General features: G+C 38.0%; 1 protein-coding gene across 9 annotated transcripts in view; it reads right to left on the bottom strand.

Annotated features, from left to right (window-relative positions):
• Positions 1–6,327: 6,327 nt before the first annotated feature.
• TRPS1 (transcriptional repressor GATA binding 1) overlaps positions 6,328–17,424 on the bottom strand; it is a 214,762-nt gene continuing 203,665 nt past the window's right edge. For all 9 annotated transcript variants that reach the window (XM_086879996.1, XM_086879971.1, XM_086880015.1 and 6 more), the window contains one exon: positions 6,328–12,668. In XM_086879996.1, the coding sequence (XP_086736122.1) occupies positions 11,607–12,668 (1,062 nt within the window). In that variant the 3' untranslated portion in view covers positions 6,328–11,606. The remainder of the gene's footprint in view (positions 12,669–17,424) is intronic.

The raw sequence follows: 17,424 nt of genomic DNA, 5'->3' as shown, positions 1-17,424 counted from the left end.
AAGGAGAAGAGGAATACCATGAATTGAAGAGCGCCTGCAACTTTGATTCGAATCAGATGTTTTGGTGATTCCATAGGCAAAGCTAGGGATGATATTTGGGAGTCTTTCATTTTCAAATATGAATTAGAATTTTTTTCCTATGCAGAGGTAAATTATGCAGCAATCAGTGATGAGCTGTAAGGGGCAGATTGGAATCAAAGGCAAGACTGAGTTGGAGAAAGAAGCAGTGAAAGAAAAAAACTACCTAGTAAAAAATGTCTACCTAATGAGCACAGGAAAGAAGAGATTAAATTTTCACCATCCAGTTCCCTTTATCTCCTTGTCTTCTCTCCTGTAGTGATTTATTTTGGTGAGGAGTCTGCAGTGCTTGGCTCTGTGGAGTACAAGGGCAATTTAGCAGTGGATTTTCAACTGGCGTAGGCAAAGTACTTGCACTAAGAAGTTGTGGGATGTAAGAAAAATGTCAGTACGTGCCCACTGTTCCAAGTGTAAGGAAAAGCAGACTGCAGCTGTGCCAATGAAGGACTGTTGAGCCATGGCTAGCAGGGGACCAGGGGCATCCCTAGCAGCTGCAGGGAAAGGAAGGTTTTCAGGGTGTTGCAGCTGCAGTTTTATGCCTCATCCTGTACACAGGCCTTGAGCACAAAATTTCATGGCTGTGCAGAGAATCTGCTCTAAACCAGAACCAGTCCAGCTCCCCACATTGCAAGTTTCTGATCACTTTAGACTAATAACTGCCAAGAAAAATCTCACACTGCCTTTTCCCACATCACCGTCTGCTCATTTTACCTCCACTTACCGCTGACACAGGTGATTTTGTCACTGCTGGGAACTGCTTTGGGGAATTCATGGGGGTTAAGAGTCAGCTTTCTGGGGCAAGTGGGAGACACAAATATTTGTGCTAGTAGAAGGAAGAGAGCAGAAGAGACAGCAGGGCAGATAGGAATGGGTCTGCAGCTTTTGTCAGGATCTCCAGCTTGCAATGTCCCTGAGCTGTGGTCTCAGGCAGCTGATGAAGAATAAGAAAATGCCTTGTCTTACCCAAGGCACGTTCCCAGTACCAACTGCTGTCTCGTGCATCAGCAGTCAGATCCCACACTTCCCATAGTCCCTGGAACTTTGCTATCCTTGTGCACTAAACAGCCTTATGAACTTCTTAGGAATAACCTTTATTTTGTACATGTTTGACAACTATTATATTTTATTGAAATTCTTTTTTATATAATCACACATTTCACTCTTGCTCCATGAATACTTTTTCCAGTTCTCATGTTCCAATCCAAAATTCCTTTTTAATTCTTTTTTTTGTTTGTTTGGTGGCTTTTTTTTGGTTTTTTTCCTGTTTGTTTTTCTTTTTTTTTTGGGTTTTTTTTTTTTTTTTTTTTTTTTTTAATATTTAGGTTTTCTGGTGTTCTGCCAAATATCTTTATCATCTTAGACTGTATGCAGGGAAAGCCTCCCCTTTTATGTGTGCCAGCAATTCAGCTCTAGTGTGTTATTCCATGTCTCCTCACCAGCAGCACAATCTCTCTCCAGGAAATGGAGAAAGCTGGTTTAAATGCAAACTTGAGATGTATACATAAATCCATCTTTATAACTTTTTGTTCTGTTTAATCTGAAACAATTTATGTAGAAAAGTTAATAGTGTATTTTCCATGAGAAGTTTTTTAATATACTAGTTTTCCTAGTGCACAGAGAAGAGGGTTTGCATAACATCATGACTAAAAACATCACACAAATCTATGGCTTTAATTTGAGGATGACATCAGAGAATGATTGAGTGAATCTTCAAAGACAAGAATTATATGATTGGTTAAAAAGCTGCACCTAGATTTTTTTTTTAATAAATAATTAATGTAGTTCAGGGTCTTTTTGTAGACTGGCTTGGATGAGAGAGCTAGCAAGAATATACATTTAAATGTGGAACAGACACAAATCCAGCTTGTCAACCATCAAACCAAAAACTTCCTAGAAGGAGACTTGAAATAAAACTTACTAAGTTCTAAGTAAAGCTCATTAAATTGTGTTGAAACAAGTCCTTTTAAAGAAGCAAAGTTTTCAAAACAGCACTAAAGTGTTTTGTTATAAAAGAAGTAATCTTTGTCCTTTTCTGGGCAAGAAGAACTGTGTTGTCTCAGAAGTGTTGGTAATTACAACAGCTTGGAATGGATGGCCATGTTCTGTGCTATGAAACTGGAAGAATGGGAATGTTCATTGTTGTAGTTTCTTTATTTGTAGTACCAGAAACCAAAGATTTGCCCACAAAATTCATAATATAGGACAACAGACAGTAGGAGCGTGATCTATTTGATCAAGTGCAGACATGTGCTATGTACATATTGTATAGCTCTGTCTACAAACAAGCTAAACAATAGGATCACCACCCACTCAGTAGCAGGAGACATTTCCTTCTTCCCAATGTCTGCCTATAGGTATGATGGATATAAAACTGCTTCTGTCTTTACAGCTTATCTAGAGAAATACAGCAGATTATCAAGAAAGCTGTTCCAGACACCCTTGTCAGACAAGGGGAACGAGTTGACAGAGGCAATGACAATACCAGAAAATCAAAAGAGGTCAAGGCCATTTTCTGGTCTTAGGAGACTGGGATAGTTCTGCTTGGAAACCTGCTGCTCCCCCAGAAAGAGCCCACACACTGAAGCCGTGTGGCAGGTGCCTCAGGACCTATCCCACAGCTCTTGGTGTTTGCTGCTTCTTTAAGGGAATGGGCACAACCCATTCCTTCCTCATCCCCTGAGACCTGGGAATTGCCTCCTCTGATAATTCCCCAGCTGTACATGGGAGCTGGTTGGAGGCAGTGCTGGCCCTGGACAAAGCACACTAGGGACTGCTGTAGTCACTACAGTTTTCAGCCATCATCCAGCCCCTGTGCATGTGCCTGTCTTGATTTATAGAGGAGTTTGCCAGAGTTGTGTTAACAAGTGTGATAGCAATGTCAGTGCAGCAGCAGTCCAGCACGTTATGCTTAATCATAGAGGTTAATGTATAATTACTAGGGATATATTGCAGTAAGTTATTATGGAAATACAAATAGATGGAAGGACCTCTGTGCTCCTTTATAGTTAAGAGCCACGTGTTTAATTGTGTACTTGCACACAGCTCTGGTCTCAGAGGCCTGTATATTAGAGAGCTCTTGATATGCTCCACTTTCCATCTACAGCTGCACTTCAGGTTGTTTTGGCTTTTGTCTCCAATTGCTCCTTGCTGTATATACTACACTCATAAGGGAGAAACATAAATTAACTGGGTTTGTGAGCATTTATAATCACAAAATTATCTAGGTTAAAAGGGATTTCTGGACATCATCCAGTATGGACCTCTCTAGTGGGTGGCTATGAACATCTAATATGTTCCTGCTCTGAACATTCAACTGACTCTCTCAAGAAAATGAGGATTATATTTTGCATTTACAGTTGAGTGTCCAAAGTATTGCAATGTGAATGCCACCCTTAGGGAACATTAACTTTGAAAAATCACCTTACCTTTCTGAAAGGCTTTCGCATCTCTTACTTTCATAGCCTGAAATATATTTCTTTCTTTATCTGATTTCAGAAGGGAGGAAAATACTCAAATTTGTTTAAGTGGGAAAGAAAATGTTCTCATTTTACTTTCCAAGATATTTTCTTTTAAAAGATAAGTGCAATGTATCTAGTTCCACTCCTTAAAATGTTAATTTAAAAAGCATTCCTGATCCATTTCTACACACTTGTTTTCTTATTTTTTTAAAAGAATGCTACAGTGAGAAGAGACCTAGCTTAGCTTTATGTTGGGGCTTTGCTTTTTATGTTAGAAGCTATAAAAGAAATTATTTAATTCAGAAAAAAGGCTAGAGCAGCTGCATTGCCTTTGCAAAAAAAAATAAAATAAAATAAAATAATTAAAAAGCAGCTCATCTGTGGCATATTTAAGCCATCATCTTTACAGAGTGTCGTAACCAAAGGTTTTTTGGTTTTGTAAAATGTATTTCTTTCCTATTCTTTTAAATGGTCATGTTTCTTCTCTGTCCAGCTCCTCTGACACTGTACCAGCACTGATGGAGCTGTTTGGAGGTGGGTGGCACAACTGTCACTGTATCAATCTCACCATTAAGCTGTCAGTTCCACAGTAGCATTTGGAGCTGAATCAGACAGTTCCACTGACATTGCATCCACATTGTGTGAAAGACACTTCTATTCCTTTGGATGCGTAGGAGACACTTTCCTGTACAGCAAGGACCCACTGGCACTCTTGTTCTGCACACAAGGATTAGTCAGACTCTCCATGGAAATCAAAGGAAGCTGGTGTCAGTACAAACTCTCCCTCCATCAGGTTTCAGGTGTCCCCACTGCCCAGCCTAATTGCCCATCACAGTTAAACTTCCAGGGTAGACTTCCACTGAGATTCTTGATTTTTATATCCCCACTGTCAACAATCTTATAAAGACAGGCTTGTTTGTGATTTATAATGAATAAGGTTGTAAGAAAACTAGGCCATTTCTAATAATAGAATACTCTCAAAAGAACCCCACTTCCCCTCCATATGGAATGAAGCACCCTGCTTATTCATTCTGTCCATTTTCTTTTGCATTAGCACCTGTTCTGATATTTATTTACTTACTTTTTTAATTTAAACTTCATACATTTATAAATCTCATTGGATAAGGGTCAGGACCTGTTACTAGAAGAAGCATTCTCTTTTATATTCTCAGGCTGGCTGTACTAGGGACAACAGAGTTTTGACCTATGTCAAGATATGACAGCAGTTAAAATTTAAAAGGAAATAAACAAGGACACTGCTGCTAGAACAAGAAGTCCCTAGATTCTTGGCCAAAAGTTAAACCTTATAATAGTATACTAAGACTGATAACTCTGTTAGTGTGCACTTATATGAGCTGCTTATATGTGTAGTTGCTGTTGTCAGAGGAAAGCATTAACAATGCAAGTACACTATACAAATAGTGAAACCACAAAGGAACATTTGATGTCTTCAGCTCCCACAATTATGAGCTCACTTAAGTATCTGGAGATAGATGTGCACTATTAAACACTGTTTTGAGCTCTGATTAAAGACATACTGCATTGGTCAGGGATAGTTTTATAGTTATAACAGAAATTTGGATTAAATCTTGTTAATCTCAAAAGATGTTAAAACAGAATATGTCATTTTTATAGTCTTACACAATGCATACTGGCCAGCTTTTGCATGTAGCATCTTTTTCAAAATGCATAGTTGATGTCTCCAAAACTGCTTCTCCTCATATATGAAAGCTTTTATTTTCTTTGTTGCAGTTATTATTTTTATTTAATGTCAGGAAATTAAAAAGAGACTGAAAATGCATAAGGTTTTACATCCGAATTCATTGGAAAAATGAGTCATAGAAGTTATTTTTGGCATGGTGCTCTTACAATTAAGCTCTAGAACATTTCTACCATCATAAACAGACTTTACCATTTTGTATTAGTTTAAAACAATATTCTGTATGAGACTGAACAAGCTCTCAACCATGGAGATGATACAAAAGCTATGGAGAAAGGAAATTACAGCATAATGGAAATGATGGCTGGGAGCCATACCACCCAGATCTGTTAGTTCATCTGAACAGAAATGCCAGGCTGAGCTGATTTGGTCAGTGCTTTGCTTGGGATCTCTGAGGAAACCTCCAAGGCTGCTGAAGGAAGTGGTGGCAGCAACATTGTAGGTGGTATTCTCTGTTCTTGAGTCACCACTGGGTCAATAACCTGTGTGATGGGAGCCAGCAGGATCCCATTCTCCCATGGAAGAGCAGCGGGCATGATGTGAAACCGCTGTCCTGAGTATCAGGAATTGTTTCAAGACCTTCATAAACTTTGTATGAGGAGCAGACCTGGTGACCCTAGCTGATCACATTTCAGTATCAGCCTTTCTTTCATAATTTCTCCAAATTGTTGCAGTACTTCCTCTTCCTTGGGGCGGGAGAATAAAACCGGTAATGTCATGCCAGGATGATGGAGTACTGAAAAGTGTTAGACTCCATTGAAAGAGACTTTCACTCAAATCCTGTCATTAACTTGAATGAAATTTGGATCACATCTAGAGCCCTTAGTACAGAAAGACTGTGACAGGACTAATGTGTTTTTGAAGGAGCTCTTCCCTTTTCACGCCTTTCCTGTTTGAGCAATGCTGCCTGTGCCTTTCAGCCATAATCACCAGCCATTACTCAGAGATGCTGTCAGGCCCCATCGTGCTCCCAGGGCAGCTCGACTCCAAATTGCTCTCCTCCCCAGCCCCACTATGGTGTAGTGACACTATGACATTACTTTCTCCCCAGAAACAACGACAGAGATCTGATTTATAACTGGTGGTAAAACTTTATTATTCAAGTTTAGATGTAACAGACATCTTTGCTGCCTGAAGATTGTTTGCATAAGAAATACACCAAGAACATGTTTGTGAGTAGAAATGAACATGCACTATGAAAACCAAAAAACAAAACAAAACAAAAAAAACCCAAAACAAAACAGAACAAAAAACACATCCATGTGTTGTAAGGACAAAACATTAAGAGCCAGCATTCTAGAGTCAAATCAGGGCTACAAGTTTAATGATGGTTTTTAGCAACATGAAGTCATTCTTTATGAAGTAATTTTTTTTTTTTTTTTTTTTTTTATTTTTTCCTGCTGGTGAATTTTCTATAAGCTAAATTTACAATGGCATTTTGAGATGTTTCCTTTTCTCCTGTTCTCCTACACAGAGCTCAAAGGCCAAAATGATAGGAATGGAAAACTGTGGTAGTTGTTAACAATGTTTTTACTTTACGAAGTGTAATTTTACTTCCCTAGTAAAGGAATTTTACTAAGTGTAACAAAGAATCAAATGAAACTGGTATTTATCTGGCTGTCAGCCATTTACTTATGGTCTTTTATCCTCTTAAAGTAAATTGGGGTGTGTGTGATCAGTATACAGGTAGCATCTCCCCAACTGCCAGCTTTCCAGAGCTGGCTGAATGAAATAAAAACTGTGAAGAGGGTAGTGAAGAATCCTATTCTGAGGTGAGAAAAATTAAGTAAATAATTTTACTTGGCCCATCTTAACTTTAGAGAAAAGTTTAGAAGGGATTTCTCACTTATCTATCACATTTGGGATATGCTGACAAATTACTCACTGCTCTTTGCCAAGCATAACTGTCTCCACAGAAGCAGAAGGAAATATATCTACCCTTCTGGCTGCACAGAAGCGACCTTCTAATCTCCTTGGCTTTTCCTGACCAGTATTAGGAATTAGCATGTTAAGTCAGCCAAGAAAAATCAATACAGGAGCAAAAATGAGAATATATTTAGACATACTGGGTAAAAAAGCAGATGGTAGACAACATCCTTAGCACATAAAGCAAGTAGTTATGACTACAAAACAACAGTGTCCAGTCCAAGGGTGGACTTGAAAGTCTGTCCCTGAACTGAGTACTAATCCACAGTTGCCAAATCAGTTTTTCCCATTGCACAATCACTGTGTTTCAGCACTGTATACAATTAGCATCAGTCACTTGTCCTGCTGCCCCTCTAACTGCAAAAAAATAATCTATTGTACACAGTGTGTCTCAAACTTTAGAGATGTCTCAATTTTTTCTCTCTTTAAAAGTGTCACAATAGACAATAGTGCCTTTTTTAGGCAAAACCAAGATATGTGCATCCAGTGTCTTTCCCCCTTTCTGGATAGTCCATGAAAAATTACAGGAAGAGTTTCATCAGCACAGTGGCAATTAGGTGCAAAGTACCTTTTGGAAAGTACTCTAAGTTTAGCACCTGAACAGAAACTGTGCTCTGAAACATCTTCATCTCCTGCAGCATTGAGGGGGCAGCAGCCATGAAGTGACAGCTTGGAGACAATCTGGTTTGCAGATGATGTCACAGGATGGCTCCATCTATACAGAGAGTTACTGGAAACATTGTGCCTTTTCCACAATCTGATTAGTGACAGGCACCACAGATCCTCTCATTTTGAAGCATATACTCATTTGGTTGTCTAATTTGGGACACGTTTTAAGATTTTAAACTACCATTTCTTTAGTAAGAGAAGTTCACCACCTTGAAGCTGACAAATTGAGAACAAAGACTGATCATTTGAAAGTTCAATTTTTAGTGCTGTAAGTTGGTTGAAACACAGTGGGTGCAGTAATTACTTGTGTGTGCTAACATTGGTTTCCATCTGAAAGTTATTAAATGAGATTTTTTTTTCCAGTGTCAGGATTTATTTTTTTTTTTCTTTTTATTAGTACCCATTGTGAGGGGGTCTGGAAGATGGATGGAGTCACCTCTCTTTTGTTAAGAAACAAAACTGTGCTCCCCCTATCCAATCAAAGAGAACAGGCTACAGCAAAATCCCATTTCTTATAAAGCAGAAATCTTAGAACATCTCAATATGTCATGGCAAGAACAATGAATGTTTTTTCAAATTTTATTTGCACCATCTAGGTGTGCAACAGTAACACTCAAAACTCTGTCTTGTTCTTTGCACTCATAAGATTTCATTTCTCCTCATCCCCAAACCCTGATATGTGTATTTCCTGTTAATTTGCCTCTGCTTCTGAGTTTAGCAAGAAGTGTTACGAAGTTCAGGGTAGTGCTCAAGTCTTACAATGCACATGTCCCTCTAAAATATTTTGCCATGAAGATGCAGCTTCTGTCAATGAAGAAGCCAGAGGAACTGGTAGGTCTTAAGTGAAGTAAGTCGAACCAGTAACTACTGAAGATCGGCAGGCAGCTACCTTTGAAGCAGATAAAAATCACTGCTTGCTGAGTATAACATCTTCCTTGGAAAAGCTGAAAAGGACACACACTGGACCCTGACGTAACGAAACGAGGGCAATCTATTTCAGTCCCCACAGAAAAAAAAAAAAAAAAAGAAACAGAAAATACCCAACAAAAATAAATCCACAAAAACCAAGTCAGAACTTATTACTGGAGAACAACAGTAAAAACATAACCAGACTTTGTCACTGGTATCAAGCTGGAAATTCATCTAAAAAATAGAAGAAGAAGAATGTGGCCCAACATCCTTTGCTAACCTAGAACACTACTGAAGGGTTACAGAACTCAACCACAGCAGATTGAGCGGGACGTTCCATATGCTGCTCACCAGTAAAGAAGCAATGGGTGGAGCAGGAAGGAATGCAGCCTAATGCTGAACAATAGCCTGTCTGTGCCTAACAAATCAGAGAAACTGTGCAATAATGTTTCACCTCTGTGAAAATATAACACCTAAATACTGCCAAGGTCAGTGAGACCTTTGGTGATCAACTGTGTAAGTGCCTCTCACGCTTGGTGATATTTGTTGCCAGCTGCTTTAGGCACATTATTTCTCAAAAGACTGTCAAAGTGATGAATGTTTAGGCCAGTTCCCTCCTGGTTTTCCTTTTGCCAACCCCTATAAGAAATTTCCTATCACCTCTCCTTTTATTTTCCACCTCCCTGTTTATCTGGTTAAGTATCTTAATAAGTGCACCAAATACTAGAAGGGAGAGTGGTGAGACTCAGGTAAGTTAAATACAAGAACTTTTTTTTTTTCTTTATGATGCTTTAGTTCAATTACATGAAAATCTGAGAAAGGCGGCATGTAAGTGAGATCAGAATAGGACCCTTTACATATAATCTCAAGAGAGGACTTTGAGTCCAGAGATATTTTTATAGAACATTTTAAAAAATAAAATGCATGAATGGAGAAATAAAAGACAACATAATATCAGAAAGACATTTTAAACTTCATTCGCTGCAACATTCATGAACCAGTTGAGCTACACCTGCCATCCAACCATAAGGAACTAAGACCCTGCACTGCGAAAAAGAAACAAACCCAAACAAAACAAAAAAGCAACTGCGTAATATTGTAAAAATGGAGTGCAATGCTACTACAGAATGCAATAAAATATCAGTGCTGCATCGTCAAACAGCACTTATCAAAATAATTTCTGAAATGTTTCTTCTGAAACACAGACAAAGCAATAAAAAGAGGATATATGTTTATCATTTTAAGCATAACAATGTGAGTTAAGAGCTTAAGAATACAAAAGTACTTGGAATGAATAGTGCTACCCTTTTTTCCTAAGTAGGCATAAAAATATTTTCATTTCCTTCTTATTTTTCATACCATTAATATCAACAAATTTCATTCATTTCATGTTATCGTTTACAACTTTAATGCACACACACAGAAAAAAAGATACCTACTGCAATAGAAATAGTTGCTTCATTACCTTGTTTGCTACATTTGCAAATGTAAACAGCGAGGCAGAGCCAGAACTGACTCTAATGCATGATGGAATATCTTTGTTGCATACGTACACTGTAGAAAATAATTATTCAATATGTCAGGCACCATTATTTGAAATGTAATACATTAATATTTACTAGAAAAATAAGGTTTTTTTCTATTTGTTCTCCCAACTTCTTTAATGAAATAAGTTAATCTGACAGTGCATCCAGTAGCTTGTAATATCTTCTACATCCCTGTGGCAAAATAATAAACTACTGGTTGGGACACTATAATGAAAATGATTAAAGTCAGTTCTTGTACACCCTTGTAGCAAGCATGGAGGCTCGTCTAACAGCACCTTTAACCAATTATTTAATATTTAGTTATTTAGCCCTATTTCCCTGAGCAGTTATGCTGAGGAGCTTTCCCTTCATGGATAGTTTTTAAAAAGCTTTATGTATTAAAAAGTACTATGAAGACATTTAATGCTACTTAGCAAAAGCTGGTATAAGTCTACTGAAGGGATTGACTGGTATGTATAGCAATGTTAAGCCTGTGGAGAAGTAACCTTAGACTTTAAGGTTTAGAAATGTAATATATTAAAAATATATTAAAATAAAATACAGCAGGTTACCTTATTCTATGCAAATTAAACCTGGAGTGTGGCTTCTGTATTAGAGAATTCACTTGAGCAAAATGGTTTTCCTAGACTAAAGTGTGCCAGAAAGAATGTAGTGATAAAATGTTAGCTAAAAATCAGCTGAGTCTGAGAAACACATAGATGACACTGCTGCCAAAGCTCTGAGGACAATGTGATCCTAAGGCATGTTGTAGGGCAGAAATTTGCCCAAATTAAAGAAAAGAAAATGACTTTTTAACATCTGTATATTTAACATGTCTAGTTCTTATATACAATGTGCATATGTTCACTACACCCCTGCAGCAGTATATACATATACACATCTGTGCACTCTTGCCAGTTATGTCTCTTACACAACAGCAAAGGTATAAATTGTCCAGTAAAATTTTCTCAAGGTTATTCGGCATGATTCACTGCATTCTGGCTAGCTTTGGTGGGCCATGTCCCACTGAATTATCTTCCTCCCCTTCTGGCCACCATCCAACTGTTCTTTTTTCTTGGTAACCCACTCATTTAAAAGAAAAAAAAAAAAAGAAAAAAAAAAGAAAAAGTGAAAAAAAAAGGAAAAAAAAAGGAAAAAATTAAGAAGAAAAAGAAAAAAAAAGAAAATAACAAGGGATTTAATATTGGATAAGGCATGCTCTCTATATGAAGTGCTTTATAGGTCTTCACAAGACATTACAAGCTATTGAATTCCCATCAAGGAAACCTATTTCTGTTTAATTGTGCTAAGTGCTAAGGTTTACTCTTTAGGTTTTCCATTCTTTTCAGCTTGTGCATTGTTCCTGTGTAGGCCCCTCTGGATGTGAGTTGTGAAGTCATACTTGTCCGTGCAAAGATGCTGGCATATGCTGCACTGGAAAGGTCCACTGTCACCGTGGCAACTCATATGCAATGCATACATCACTTCATCCAGAAAGACAATGCCACAGTGCACACACTTGGTAGAAAGTTCATCTTGAGTACTTCTATCAACTTTCTCTGTTTTTACTACATTCAAGGGACCTTCATTTTTTACATTTGGTGGTGCCTTACTCTTTTCCTTGGAGGCACCATTTGCAGTTGGCCCAGGTCTGGAATGCTTTATCGCCAAATCTAGAGGAATGTCATTGTCTGATCCGACAGCTGAAAAATGAGGAGGCAGATTAAAGGTGGGATAAGGCACATAGTTTTGGCAAGGATTTGGTAGGCCAGGCACATGACTCAAGTAGTGTGGATTCCCAGGAACAGACAGCTTATATTTACTCCAGAATCTCAGCCAGTCAGCTTCACTCTGAAAGTCATTGTGTACAAACGGAAGTCCAAAAAGTGGGTACTGGTATTTTTCAATAGGGCTTCCAGGTGGAGAATAGTTTGGGTGTTTCACAGGTCTCATGTATTTTTCTATTGGGCTGCCTCTCTCTGAGCTTCCTTTCCCTTCTGATATCGATGAACTGTTTCCTGGGTCTCCAGTACTTTCCTGAGGACTTTTTATCTGAATGTGCAAAGGTTGCATCCTTTTGTGAATATCCAGAGTTTGGCTGACCAATATTGGCTGCTGAGCAGAATGGCTTTTAGTCAATGAACCTGGGGCCTCGTATTTACTGAGGCTGGGAAGCTGAATTTCTCTCTGATGACCTTCAGGTAAATGATCCTCTGACCTCCTCTCTAAGGGGCTTCCATTGACTTGCTCCTCACTGCTACCCCTCTGCTGTTTGTTTAGCTGCTCAGCCTGAAGTGCCTCCGGGTTAAGGCGCTTTCTTGTTCGTCTCCTAATGATCTGTTCACCATTGTTCTGTTTAATGATGTTTAAAGGCCTGGGAGTCTGCATGGAACACACAGAGAATGAACAAAAGGGAAAAAGAAAGACACATTAAACAAATATGTGAGACAAGGCTCATGCAAATTTATCTTTTCTTTTGTGAAGAGCTGTATTACAACAGTGTTATAGGAATGACCAAATTTTAATCCAAATGCGGGTTTATGGCCCCTTATGCTGAAAGTAAACTATAAAATGGCTTGTTTTATCAACCTGAGTCAACCATCTTAGACATCCTGTACCTATTTACTTAAAAAGGCATGAAGAATCCAAGCTGTCAAACCATTTATTACCTCTAACTCTTAAAAATTTCTGGGAGAGACATGTTGAAAGTGGGTGCTGAGGTGGGAGGTGCAAGGCCCTATGCACTCGTGTTGTTCTATGCACCGTGTTCCCAGAGCTGCCCTTGGCCAGGGGTTTGCACAGGTCCCACTGGGACGAGAACTGAGCAGTGAACTTACCTTCATACTCACCCTGCCCTGACATGGACAGAAAACACAAGCACACACGGGGCTTGCTGACCACCACTGCTGTCACATAGCAAAAGGGCTGCAGGTCCACTGTGTGCTGAGTGGGATGATGGTGGCTGGAAAGGGACTATGAGGAGAAGAAAGCCCAGGAAAGCTATGCACCAAAAGGTCTACCTCTGCTTTGGTTCAACTGCCCCTCCTTCACCCAACTGCACTGCTTTCTAAGTGTTACTGATGTGCTACTATGTCATGAGGGAGAGAAGGCATCCCCTGAAGGCAGGGGAAAAGGGATCTGTAAAAAAATAAGCATCACAAAGAGGCAGAGGGAAGAACCAAGTGAGGGCTTCTGTTTCCATTTGCCACTACCTCATATCAGCTCATGTGAAGTGGCCTGTTTAGAGAAGAAATGAAAATACCTTTGTGTGGAAAACAAAAAAATGGTACAAGGAAGGACAGCAGTTAGGCTTCCTTTAAAGGCTCCCCAAGAGAAAAGCAATAGTATCTGAATGAAAAATAGTACTCCACCAGCAGTATGTTTCTCTACTGAGCAGGCGGTAGAGCAAAAAAAACTACCTAAAAGTCATTCAGTTTGGTGTGTTGGCAGCTGCTTCCCAAAGGCACATAACCCTGTTTTGGTTGGAGGCCAGAAAAGTGCCCCCCACCCCAGTATTCCACTTATATGTTTTTTTAGAGATTTTAACATTGTTTTAAAAAGCAGATTTAATTTTAGCTTACAGTCAATATCCAAAGTAATCGGTACCTTGAATGTAACTAAATTTTTAAATATATCCATAACTTCAAGCTAATATGAATACATCCAGAGCTGGAAGAACACCCATTCTATTATTTGTAGAGATTTAGTCTCTCTCTTGAGTTGCCATATTCCTCTCCTTTGACGTATTTCTTTTTCTGCAGTTGGCTTACTCTTAATGGTTAACTACATTTTAGACAGTGCAGCTATTTTTTAAGATTTTACTTTTTATTAATATGCTGAATCAGAAGTATATACACACTTTGATGTAGATTTTTAATAAGAGAAATTTAAACTTGCCAGAAAACAGCACCTGAACCAACCTCCTCACACAGATCAAAGCTGAGACAAAACTGTGTTTAAAAAAATTACAATATTTTTTATGTAAATTTTATTCAGATAGATTATAGTTTGCACAATCAATAGCCAATTAATATGCATAGGGATATACTTTTTATTATAAGGTTTATTATAAGACCTTATAATAAAAGGCAAGGCTATTTCCTTGCCTTTTTATGACAATTGTAACTCAGATGCTGTGTGAGATCTTATAATGTTGCTACTGCTCTTATTAAATGTTAAACACTACAGACCTTTTCTATGTAGCTTCCAGATAACCCTCCAATAATTTAGAAATACTTTTAGTCTCACTCTTCATGCTACAGGTAGGAGGTCTGATTATGGGAGTAGTTGAAAAAATTATCTTCCTACCTGAGATTAGGGATCCTCATACACTTACTTGAGACTTCAGCTATTTAAAGTTATTCTAAGTTCAGCTTTAAAATTCTTCAGCTTGCTGTGCTTATCTGATTAAACCAGCCTTTAGATGACTAAAATGTACTGTTCAGTGGTGTAAATATACTCATTTTCCTTATTCATGGTAGTAAGGTGCAGATAAAAATATCCTGTATTTGGATACAACCAAGGCAAATAGAAAAGTTTAAGGTCACTTCTTGATTTCCAGTAGGGCATTAAATTTAGAATATAGTGGGAACATTACCAGAACTTTACTTTTAAAATGGACTATGTCAGATCCTTAATTATGTTAGACATAATATATTGAAGATGATCACAGATATTTCTGCCATCAACTGGCAATCTCCCCACTCCAGTAATATAAGCAACTTAAAAAAACCCAAAAAATTCAGCAAATGCTTCAGTAAATTATTGTGATTAGATTTCTCAAATGCCATGGGAAAGTGAAGCCTCTTCTAGACTAATCCTAGAATATGCTGCAATTCCTCACTGAATTAGTCCAAGGATGTTGTCAAGGAATCACCATGGAACAAAACGTAGTGTTCCATGACCAAGTTCGAGCTATTTAAAATATGAGGTACAGCACCACAATAATAATGGTCAAATTCATGACTCTGAGGAGACAGCAAATGTGAATATTGTGTATATGTTTGCAGTAAGATGCATTTTTTTCACTAAAACTATTTTAATAATAGAGTCTTGGATTATAATTACAAGTTTCTTAGCATAGTTATTTGCACTAAAAGAGAAAATGTGAAAAATGTGGCAAGTTTAATATAAACTATCCCTTAGATATATGGAACATTTTTGAAAACAGCTGAAAATTATTCAAGGGTATCATAGAAATAGAAATGCAACTTATAGCAGAAATCACTACCATGTTAACATCTGTCAGTCACTATCACCTAGCAGTATCTGATAGATCACAGATTTTTCTTCTTCTGATTAAACCAGAGTGTAAAAAGGGACCTTAGGCTTGAGTTAATGAGGATGGTAGTGCTAGATAGTAATAATCCAGTCAATAGGGAGCTAAGAAATATGCAAACTACTACAGGTGAGTTTTACTCAGCTGTGTAGCATAATTTAGATGAACAGTCTTACAGAAGGGAATTCTGTTCATGTGAATTTTTAGTTTTGGACATTTCTCTAATAACTGCATTATCCTAGACCCCTTAATTCAAAACCATACATGACACATACTTACTGCAATTTTTCCTGAACAGACAGGCAGACAGATAAAAGAAACTCTCACCTTTCTGGTGTCAGTCTAAAGAACATCCCTTTGCATGGGACTGTCTCAAAAGGTGTCTCGAAGAAGAGATTTGTTGGATTATTTCAGGCTCCTACTTATAAAGGACTTGCTATCATACCACAGCAGAGTAAGGCTTAATTAAATTCTTTTCATTTATTTGGTCAAAGTTCAGTTGAAGATATTAATGTTGAAGTCCACTGAATAGTAGCTTATTGCCATGCTTAAAAAGTGGAGCTTAGAGATAGAGCCAGCTTCTTGCTTTTGAGATGCATAAAATAAACTTTGACATTGTGTTTCTAATAAATGTTGCTGGAAGTGCACTAGTTCATTCTTATTGGTTCATAAGTTGTGCTTGAATTTAAAACTGCTTCTTGTACCTTATCTATTCAAAAAGTTATGTTGAAAATCATGATAAGATCTAACACTACAGCTGTGAAAAGTATACTTAAAAATGGGAAAATGGAGTCTGCAAATGGAAGCTCTACAAATATCCAGACTCAAATGCCAAATTAAAAAGCCAAACTGTCCCTCTTAAAATCTTTGTGGATGTTCACCACTGATCAATTTCCTTAAGTTAGATATTTTATCTACAACTTTGAGAGGTGACCAGGAAGATGATACCTAGAGCAAGACTCAGCCAAGACGCTGGCCAGAGACCATGCATTAGTCCATCTTCTTTGATATTATTGGCCTGACTGGGCTAATCTGGGCCTTAGAAACAGTGAGTGACCCCAGAGTGACACATGTGGTAAACAGAGCCAACCCTTCAGACTGGTGATGGTCATGCTGCTTTTAAAAATTGTTTTTTGTTTGTTTGTTTTATTAAGTGAGCTGGTTTGGCAAGATGTTGTGTAAACAGGATTATTGTATGGGCAGTAGACAAGACCATTGAGAAGCTTAGGTCTCAAATTCAGTTTCTGTAAAACTTTTGAAAAAACTGCACGTTCTCAGTCACCACATTTATTTCTGAGTTAGGCTCTAAGCCTGAACTGATACATTGCCCTGGCAAACACCCAAAGACTACCTTGGTTTCCATTTCTGAGTAACAGTAACACTTTTTAATTTCATGGGAATGTTGTAAAAATTAATTAATTAGTCACCTGACTCTCCTATGTGTGCCTATTAAAGGCAGCAAGGATAATATTTAACCAGTGGGTCTTAACCTAAAAGATTCCAAGCATTTTGGCACTGATCCAAGGAAACACTTCAGCATAGCTTTCCTGGACCTGGACCAGAGCATTCAACATCTTTCAGGATCAAGTCAAGTGTCAATAGGATGAAAAGCAATATAGACAGATCATGATTATTATTTATTCCCTGACTGATCCTGAGGGATGGTGACTCTTCCCCTCACCAAGTGATGAGTGCCTTCAAGTGAATAGCTTCCTTGTTATTTGTCTTCCAGCAGACTTTAACAACTGTAGAAAAAAGAACACAAAATCCCACCACCCTGTATCTCCAGGAAATTTACTATCAAGAATAAAGAAGGTAAGAGATGTCAAAGTATATAAAAACTGTTTCAAGAGATATTTT

This window comes from Cyanistes caeruleus, chromosome 1 (assembly GCF_971803275.1).
Source record: "Cyanistes caeruleus chromosome 1, bCyaCae1.hap1.1, whole genome shotgun sequence".
NCBI classification, from domain to species: domain Eukaryota; kingdom Metazoa; phylum Chordata; class Aves; order Passeriformes; family Paridae; genus Cyanistes; species Cyanistes caeruleus.
Note: the sequence above shows the minus strand (reverse complement) of the source record. Positions and strands in the feature narration are given on the sequence as shown.